This window comes from Papaver somniferum, chromosome 7, assembly GCF_003573695.1.
Source record: "Papaver somniferum cultivar HN1 chromosome 7, ASM357369v1, whole genome shotgun sequence".
Taxonomy (NCBI): Eukaryota; Viridiplantae; Streptophyta; class Magnoliopsida; order Ranunculales; family Papaveraceae; genus Papaver; species Papaver somniferum.
This window is the reverse complement of record NC_039364.1, coordinates 63,554,436-63,563,742: the sequence shown is the minus strand read 5'-3', so window position 1 is coordinate 63,563,742 and position 9,307 is coordinate 63,554,436. Positions and strand designations below refer to the sequence as shown.

The window sequence follows — 9,307 nt, the reverse complement described above, 5'->3', positions numbered from 1 at the left end:
AAAAATGAGTATGCCTCAAAACAGGTTTCAAAATTTATGTTTAATCCCTTTATTATTGGGCTTTAAGTCGGGTTGGGTTGACGAGCCGAGTGTCAAATGCTCCGCCCCAGATCATCCTTGTCATGTGGGGTCATCCGACCCTACAGACCCTGTGTAATTGCTTGTCTTTTTTTTCTTTGAAACGACGTGTAATCTTAATTAGTATTATTTTTTGATTTATTTATCATGTGTCGCATATCCCCATTTTTTTTCTCGAGTTTCCTTGGCTAGTTTTGGTTTAGGTCTTATTTTACAGTCCATCCATTTTGGTTTACATTACACACCACCAAAACAAGGGGCACCGAAGGAGGTAAGAAAATCCAAAGCTTAGATCCCTCTGTTTATTTATTTTATTTTCTTGAAATTTCAATCAATCGTTTTTGTATCTATAAGTAACACTGTTATTAATCCAGATAACAGCTCAATGGGATCAGTATCTATTATGATCTTTGTTTGTATCAGTATAAACGAAATCTTGATCTTATTATGTGCTTGGGGTTCTGTTTCTGTGATCATTGATCTGATATCTAATTGTTTTGTCTTAAAATTACATTTGCTTTAGTCATAATAATTTGTTGAATTTTTGAAATGTTAGCATGATAACAAGTTGTGTTCATACCTGTGTTCATGAGTTCTACCCCTTTGCCGCTGTGTGCACCGAAAAGCTATGCAGCAGGGTTGGTGTTTGTAAGGACAATGTGTGGTGAAGTTTCTTTAAGATGGAAAACAGGGGAACTATAAATTGTAGGGTTATACATACTTTTTTGTTGAGCTTGCAATTGTTTTCTTTGTTGTATAATTTGACTTTTCAAATGGCTCAAAACAAGACGCGGGCTGATATTTTTGAGCGATTTATTTGGATTACTGTTAATGTGTAGTTTTATGAGCTTTCTTAGGGTACCATTAAGAGCTTTTCAGCTAATCTTACGAGATCCTTCACTGGAAAGTTTGAATAACAATATGATGTCTAGGCACTTATTGTTATACTTGTTCAACTGGATTTGTTGCATATGTCGGAAAACCAAGAGCAATTTCCATATTTGAAGTCATGAATACTTATCTCTCCAGTGTATTCCGTGGAAGCACTACTGATGTTCATTTACCTACTATGTCAGACATAGTTTCCCTGTGGTACTATACTACTATTTACATTTTATTAGCATCTGTGTCTACGTGTTCAGTTCTTTACACTAGTTTCCTGTTAACATCCAACTAGTGGTTTACATTGATTTGCATGTGCATGGATTGTTGAATCATTCTTTTCTTGCAGGGGCATGGATTGGTTTCCTTGAGTTGAGGCTTCAAATCAGCAAGGTGGTTGAACTGGGAGCTGGCAACCATTGTTTCATCCAATGGCTTCAGTTAGCGTGCCACCTACAGCTGGGTTCAAAGAACCTAGCAGTAATACTGCAGGTATTGATAGGCTGCCTGAGGAAATGAACGAAATGAAAATTAAGGATGATAATGTAAGTGGAGTGAGATTTTTGTCACTAAATTTTGTTGTCAACTGTTGGTACTATAACATACATTCAAGAAATTGATCGCTTTTTAGGAAATTGACGCAACTGTGGTTGATGGAACTGGCACGGAAACAGGTCATATAATTGTGACAACCATTGGTGGAAGAAATGGTCAACCAAAGCAGGTATAGTTGGGGGCTGAGTTTTATAACCCTTTTGTCTAGTTATGATCTTTCTTTTGGGTTGTTTTCATTCAATACAGTTTTTTTGCTTTATTATAGACCATAAGCTATATGGCAGAGCGGGTTGTTGGGCATGGATCATTTGGAATTGTTTTTCAGGTACGTGTTTTCTGTGGTACTTTTATGTCTGTTGTGAACACAGAAAACTGTATGTGTGCAACTGGCTCATGTCTGGTTACGATTCATGAGAGCATTTGTCTATTTGGTGATTTCATGTTATGGCATTTGATTGTAAATGAAGTGTAAACTTGGTGCTTTCCTGTTGTTGCTCACAGGCCAAATGCTTAGAAACAGGTGAAACTGTAGCTATTAAGAAGGTCCTTCAAGATAAGAGGTACAAAAACCGTGAACTGCAAACCATGCGTCTTCTAGATCACCCAAATGTTGTTTCTTTGAAACACTGTTTCTTTTCAACGACCGAGAAGGATGAGCTTTATCTGAACTTGGTACTTGAGTATGTCCCTGAGACTGTTCACCGCGTCATCAAACACTATAACAAGATGAACCAACGAATGCCGGTGATATATGTGAAACTTTATACTTACCAGGTATGTGTCATTATGGATTGTGAATATGTTAGTGAATGTTTAAAAAAGTGCAAGCGTAAAACAATACGCTCTCTCAGCGAAGCGTAAAGCGATATGTAGTTAAAGAATTATAATAGTTCTTAGGGTTTTCTATGTTACCTTAGACTTTAAGACAAAATAGGAAATGTCAGGGCTAAATTTTAAATCCCAAAAGCCCCTTTTTTCTTCAAATATAGGACCTACTACTGAAGAGCACACTTTGAAGCGTTTTCTTACTGAAGCTCAAAAAAGTGAGCTTTAATACGCGCTTCAAAACGTTTTTTAAAACACTGGTTGTTGATTCATCGGAAATCTGTACAGTTGGAAGTAATCAAGTATCAGATTTGTTCTAAATGTAAACTGCATTTCCTAATAAATACCATGCTTCTTAATGCTGAGCTGTTTACTGAAGTAGTGCCCATTGAGCTTATCTAGAGGAAATTGTACTTCTATGCTGTGTTTTTTGATTGAGGATGAGGTATAACCACGTAAAACATCTTCATTAGGAACCAGCCAACCAGGTCGTAATAAAAAAATTTAACACCAAAAAATTGGTTGGCTGAGTTGCGTTAGCCAATTTTTAAAGTGGTTTAGACGTGATGGTATTACGGATTTGCGAGTTGCTATAATTAAATGGAGAGGCAGTCACCATAGAGTGAGTAGTACTTATTTTTTCTTGTTCCACGAATGGTAAATGGGGTGTTAGTTCTTTTGTTGACTTTCTGTAATAGTTATTGCTATGTGCTTCGTACTTTGTGGTAAGTTTCAAACTCATTTTTTTCTTATCTATGCTTCCGAGTCACTATACTTTTTCATTCCTCACTGTAAATAGGCACAACTATCTATATCTGCGGAAACTTCAAGACTGTTGGTTTTTGCAGATTTGTAGGGCATTGGCTTATATTCATGGTGGTATTGGGGTCTGCCACAGAGATATTAAACCTCAGAATCTTTTGGTACGTGGACAAATCATTTTGGTATCTTTCACTTTTTGCTGGCATATATGTAGTTTATCTGCAAAAAAATGAGTACATTCTCGCTTTCACGGGGACTAGTATATCATGAAAAGTGTGGTTTTTTGAAAATCAACAAGATGCATTACATGTGAGTTCACAACGAGGTAGTATAGCTCAATTGTTTGTCAGATGGAACACATCCCATGAGTGATCTCGATAGCTATGATTTGTTTAGTGTTGCCTCTGAAATTGAGTCTAGAAACTTTGCATCTAACCATCCCTTGGACGGGACTTCTTTTATGTGTTGGTGTCATATGACGTGGGTTAAACCAACTCCATAAACATACAAGTGTTTTGCAAGTTGATGCATATGTCCTTGTCAACTCTTTTCCTTAAAACCACGGGCTAATAAACGTGTGGACATTATATTGATTTATGTTTCTCCTTTTTACTTATACCTTCTCTACCTGGTGATTTGCTGGAAGGCGGTTTTGGGGTATGTTTAACATCACAAATAATTGTCAATAGGTGTTAAACCCTGTTACCTTAGGAATTACTTACATTTTTCTTCAAATCTGAAGTTGTAATGCGATTTGTTTGCTTTCTGCAGCGATTTAGTTTTTCAAATCACTTTCTTGTTTATTTGCGACAGGTCAATCCACATACTCATCAGTTAAAAATATGTGATTTTGGAAGTGCTAAAGTCTTGGTAGGCTGTTGAATACATTGATCTACTAATGCTTTTTTCTTTCCCTGCTAGTCTAATATTGTTCGCAGCATAGAAATTTTATTTGCTTTGACCTTAATAGGTTAAAGGAGAGCCAAACATATCATACATCTGTTCAAGGTATTACAGGGCTCCTGAGCTTATATTTGGAGCCACCGAGTATACTACAGCTATTGACATTTGGTCCGCTGGTTGTGTTCTTGCTGAGCTACTGCTTGGACAGGTAACTTTTTTGTCAACAACCCTAAAAGGCTAAACCATCTCCTGGAGCACAAACATCACTGTTATGGTTACTATGCGTATGAAGTTCTTTTCTGTTTTCTTTCTTATTCGTTTTTCCAGCCCCTGTTTCCTGGTGAAAGTGGAGTGGACCAGCTTGTTGAAATAATCAAGGTAACTGTTGCTCTTCTTAAAATTTCTTCCACTTCAGTCACACATTGTCTGGATTATACATGATATTACAACAACAATGTTACCGTATTGGAATCTCTATTACAGCCAGTGGTGAGAAATTGTTTTTCATGTATGTCTAATCTGTGATTTTCACATGCATTAGCATCAGAACAAGTGGCTGCTGAAATCCCGTTTGGTTCTAACTCTCTTCGGTGAACATTTCACTCTTTTAATGACTTGAAAGATATGGTTTTGAGAGAAGTGCATGTACAACATCTCCTTACCCTCACATCACTGAGAATCCTGTAAATGGTGGCTAGGAACAACCTGCACATACACATACATGCTGTTCTAGTAGGAAGATTCTGTCTAGCTAATCGCCTATTCCAGAAAAAAAGTAGTCCTTCACATCTTTCGCATTTACGACCATTGGTGTGTTAATTTGCAGGTTTTGGGTACCCCAACTAGGGAGGAAATTAAGTGCATGAATCCCAACTACACGGAGTTTAAATTTCCACAGATTAAGGCTCACCCTTGGCATAAGGTACTGGAAAGCCGAATATCCTTGCTACAAATGCTTACCCTTCATTTTAGCTTGTTAACGAGGCTTTCAAAATGATGTCTACTTCCAGATACTCCACAAGCGCACACCACCAGAAGCTGTGGATCTGGTGTCAAGACTTCTGCAGTACTCCCCAAACCTACGATGCACAGCTGTATGAATTTTATGCTGACAGATATAAGCTCTCTTTGATTTTTGCTTTGTTTTTCATCTCATTGGTCAAGAGGCACGGTGTTGACTTATAGGGGTCTGTAAATTACTTGTATTGCAGTTGGAAGCTTTGATCCATCCATTTTTTGACGAGCTAAGAGACCCAAACACTCGCCTGCCAAATGGACGTTTATTACCCCCACTCTTCAATTTCAAACCCCATGGTATGTGTGGACTACTTTGAAATTTTTAGTGGTGAACCCAATTTTGATAGTCATGTTATGTGATTTCCATGTACATTTCATTACAATATGATTATACTAACACAGATTGTTTGGTCGTCATGTTCCTGCTGCTGATAATGATCAGAACTGAAAGGAGTGCCAGCTGAGATTGTAGGGAAGTTGATCCCGGAGCACTCAAGAAAGCAGTTTGCTGCTTTCTTGGCCAGTCATTCTTAACTACTTCATTTACTCCTCTTCTTTCTCTTCACTAGAAAGTGTGTAGGTGACCGCTCTGTTTACCAGTGAAATCATTCACATTCATTGCAGCCCATGGAAATTCTCAGTTCTCTTATCTTAGATTTTCCCTTTGGTTGTTCCTTGTTCTCTTATTTTCCGGAAGCAGATAATAAGAAAATTCTTCTGTTAAAATGGTTTTATGAACCTTGGGTGGGCGCTACTGGCTACCCTTGCCCTTAAATGACAAAATTGTAAAATTTTAGAGGTCTAATTGGCTCCTTGTTACGCCCCTTCAGTTTGGGATTCTATATCTGAGAAAGAGTGGATGTATATGGTATGCATGGAGAATGTGTCAGAGTGACATTTTAGCAGAACTGGGGTGCCTGACTGGGCACCTCACAGAAAATTGTCTGTTCATCTATTGAAAATGAACCGGCTCCAAAGCCAGACATAATAAGGACACAACATTACCAGTTAATAGGTATACAGTAATCAGCATAAATTAATAGGGGGAAAATTGGCATCACTTAAATTAAGTATACAGTAAATAAATGGTCCGCTCTCTATCTCAGAATCGGCCGAGACGCCTTGAATTAATACAAGATACAAATAAGGATTTCCAATACTGAACAACGTGCAATGACACTGAATTCTGTTACCAAAACGAGCTGTCTTTGTGAATCTTGACCAAGATGATGACTTTTTGGTGCACTTTTTGACACCACTAGATAGGTTCTCCGGTAGTCACCTGGCCACCGATCACAGGTAAAAAAACAGTAAAGAATATGCTGCGACTTGGTTACAAGTTAATATATGGACCCAGTCAGTGGCACACCTGGTTACCATGAGCAGAAGAAAGCAGGATTCATGTTCCATCCTCACCGTCAGAGAGCAAGCAATCTTTGATTTGCTCCCTAGAAACGTAATCATAAACCCAATGGAGAACAAGTTCAGTTAGGAACAATTTTTCTGTTTTCTCATTTCGTAACATAAAACATAGAACACCGGGAGTAATAAAGGAATGTCATAGACAACAACAAAAAGCAAATTATCACCTTAGCCAAGTCTGGTCACCATTCATGCTCTCCCTTGGTGCTCGTGCTATCATTGGCTGGGGCAGAAGTGTATAGAACTGCTCCATAGATGAATGCTCTTTTGGAAGTATCTGAAACTGGCAACTGGGGCAGCAGCTTGATCCAAAAATTTCACTTTCACTACATGTGTCAGAACTCCCAAGCTTCATTGTTAAACTTTCAAACTCTGATTTAGTCAGTGGACTGAAGCAGACTGGGCAGAGAAACTCTGACGGCATGGACTCATCATGAGATTTTAGATTTTGCTTCTTCCTGCGACGCCATCGTGATGGCAAATGACTGTTATTGGAGTCTTTGCTTTCTTCTGGGAGCCTATTGAAATGGAATGGACTGAGCTTTTCTGCTGTTCTAACAATGGTGCGTTCACGTCCAGGGTTTTCTTCCTGCGAAGAACCAGAGGAGTTCAGTTTACTGGTGAAAGCAAGAATGACAACAGAAAGAGGAGACCATATACACCACATAAATTGCTATATTTACCAGAAGAACTTGAATGAATGATGACACCAAGCCATTGATACCAGCACGAGGACCATCAAGCACCTCCAAGGTCTTTAAACTGTATTTCAGAAAGAGTAGAAGGGTTCGTGACAGAATCACAGATTTTTTTACACTAAATATGCAATAGCAAAGAATTACTACAAACCTGTCTAGGCAGCAGAGCATTTTGAGCTCTTGTGCAACACAGTCTTGCAGAGGAAGCACCACTGGGATCTCCCATCTCGCATCAATGTACTGCATATCTGCCGGTAAAGAATAACCTTGTCCCTGGTGAAAAGAACAAAAAGTATATGTGATTCAGATCTCAGGCTGCTATTCATTGGTTGTAATACAATTGCTGTTGTGCCCCCACACTCTTAGATGGGACTGCCTGGGTCTGCTACTTATTTAAGGAGTATAGTATACACTCTACAAATTTTAAAAGGGAATGTTGAACTATTCAAGGAAGTGAATTTTTTTCCATACTAATCCTAATTCCGAGTCACAATGTAATCTTCAGAATTTGGAATAATTCAACAATTTCCTGCGTCTTCATCATATCAAGATTTGTATTCTACCAATAACTGAAAAGTCAAATGAAGAAACTAACCTACACATCTAAACTTTCGGAATAGAGTTTCAAGCCAAAGAGCTACCAAATGTTCAAGTCATGCTCTCAAAGAGCTACCATAGTTTGAACAATTGATAGCTCTTTGAGAGCATGATCTGTGACAGTTCCTCGTGAGCAAAAAAAGCTCCTTAAGAACATAGTTTGAGTTTCTGATAATCTGTGACAGCTCCTTGAGAGCATTTTTTCCCCTTAGCTCTAGTCTTTTAAGGGAAAATGAATTTAACATCACCCCATTGATCTAACACCATACCATAAGATCAAAAACATACCTTCACAGTCGCTGAAATAATATGGCAAGCTATAGATGATGTGCATGATCCTAGCACCACTTTATTATACCGATTATCATAAGCAATCAGTAGTTATCATAAACTCATTAATACAAGAACCTCATCTCTTTCCATCACACCACATTCAGCTAATGAAAGACAAAAACAAAAGTAAACCTTCTGCAAGCATAGCATACGAAGATATCGCAAGAGATCTTCTTTGCCGGTGGCATCAGTAACATTACACAACAATTCACTCATCTTGTTCCTTCCTTCCACAGGGTCCGAGGAACAAATATTTCCAATGGGCATAATGTGCAATTCCTTTTCAGGTAGCGACAAACTCGAAACAATCAATCTTAAGTCCTGAATTGCTTTATCCAATTCAAGAGAATTAATGTTGGTTTCATCGATAAATGCAACTCCCACACCAAATACAGGATACGCTTTATCTCTACTAGCTTCTGAATTTTTCTGTGCCTTTTCTTGCAACTCATGCACAAATTGTAGAGCTATCCTAGAAAACACACGTGAACAAAGATTAAAATTCTTGCTAATCGTGGAGATTGAAGAGAAAAAAATTGGGGCTTTGAGTATAGAAATAATACCTGGAGGAGTGACCACCAGAGAAGGCAACGAGAACTTTATCAGTAGGGGAAATCAAGTCGTTGGTAGTGATCTTTGCTTTGTATGTTTTCGTTCACAATCGATTGCTTGAATTTACCAAAGAGATTAGAACGAAAACATACAAAGCAAAGATCACTAATAAAATCCCCAGAAGAAGAAGAGATGAATTCTTCTACTTTACACTTTAAACAGATATAATGATGCTGATTTTGATGTTCTGAAACTAACACTTGCTTCTCCTCTTCGTCCTTGTAGCAACCACCACCAGCGCCGCCACATCCTCCTGAAGCACACGCCATGACTACTCTCTCTTTCTCCTTCGAGTCTGAAGAACTTGAATAATGTAGAAATTAATGTTTAATCCCTTTATACATGGGCTTTGGACGCTCTAGTCCTGCCCCTCTGAACCCGGTACTCTCTAATCCAAACTCTCACCGATCCGAAAAGACCTGTTTTTTTTCCTTTTACCTTAAAGGCCCTTCAATATATATTCAAATAGAGAGAGGATGTAATTTTAGATCTGAGGTTTTTAGGGAGAGATGGAGAGAGGCCAATTAAGTTCTCAGTTGACGAATCTCCGAAAGGAAAATGGATAAATCTCTGATGGAGATGGTATCAGTGGATTCACCAACAAATCAAAAGAAAAAGATAAG

At 38.3% G+C, this 9,307-nt stretch overlaps 2 protein-coding genes across 4 annotated transcripts; one reads left to right on the top strand and one right to left on the bottom strand.

Annotated features, from left to right (window-relative positions):
- The first annotated feature begins 218 nt into the window (after positions 1-218).
- LOC113297463 (shaggy-related protein kinase gamma) lies at positions 219-5,864 on the top strand. 3 transcript variants are annotated; one of them, XM_026545940.1, is made up of 13 exons: positions 219-349; positions 1,310-1,505; positions 1,592-1,684; positions 1,781-1,840; positions 2,017-2,289; positions 3,189-3,263; positions 3,916-3,972; positions 4,073-4,213; positions 4,333-4,383; positions 4,832-4,927; positions 5,016-5,099; positions 5,217-5,319; positions 5,465-5,864. In XM_026545940.1, the coding sequence occupies exons 2-13, from the start codon at positions 1,392-1,394 to the stop codon at positions 5,554-5,556; spliced, it is 1,239 nt and encodes a 412-aa protein (XP_026401725.1). In that variant the 5' UTR covers positions 219-349; positions 1,310-1,391; the 3' UTR covers positions 5,557-5,864. The 3 variants fall into 3 exon arrangements, with proteins under 3 accessions (XP_026401725.1, XP_026401727.1, XP_026401728.1); XM_026545942.1 differs by lacking the exon at positions 219-349 and adding an exon at positions 522-1,170; XM_026545943.1 differs by lacking the exon at positions 219-349 and having other exon boundaries at positions 1,366-1,505; positions 1,635-1,684.
- Positions 5,865-6,046: 182 nt separating this feature from the next.
- On the bottom strand, positions 6,047-8,965 carry LOC113292706 (cytoplasmic tRNA 2-thiolation protein 2-like). The gene is given in 9 exon segments (XM_026541578.1): positions 6,047-6,304; positions 6,392-6,470; positions 6,612-7,033; positions 7,128-7,206; positions 7,294-7,415; positions 8,028-8,115; positions 8,206-8,544; positions 8,636-8,733; positions 8,735-8,965. Coding segments are annotated over 8 exon segments (1,416 nt in total). The 5' UTR covers positions 8,954-8,965; the 3' UTR covers positions 6,047-6,304; positions 6,392-6,421.
- Between the last annotated feature and the right edge of the window lie 342 nt (positions 8,966-9,307).

Coding starts and splice junctions, on each gene's coding strand:
- LOC113297463 (XM_026545940.1), top strand. CDS start 1,392: ATGGCTTCAGTTAGCGTGCCACCTACAGCTGGGTTCAAAGAACCTAGC. Junction 1,841..2,016: donor CATTTGGAATTGTTTTTCAG/GTACGTGTTTTC, acceptor TGTTGCTCACAG/GCCAAATGCTTAGAAACAGG. Junction 4,384..4,831: donor AGCTTGTTGAAATAATCAAG/GTAACTGTTGCT, acceptor GTTAATTTGCAG/GTTTTGGGTACCCCAACTAG.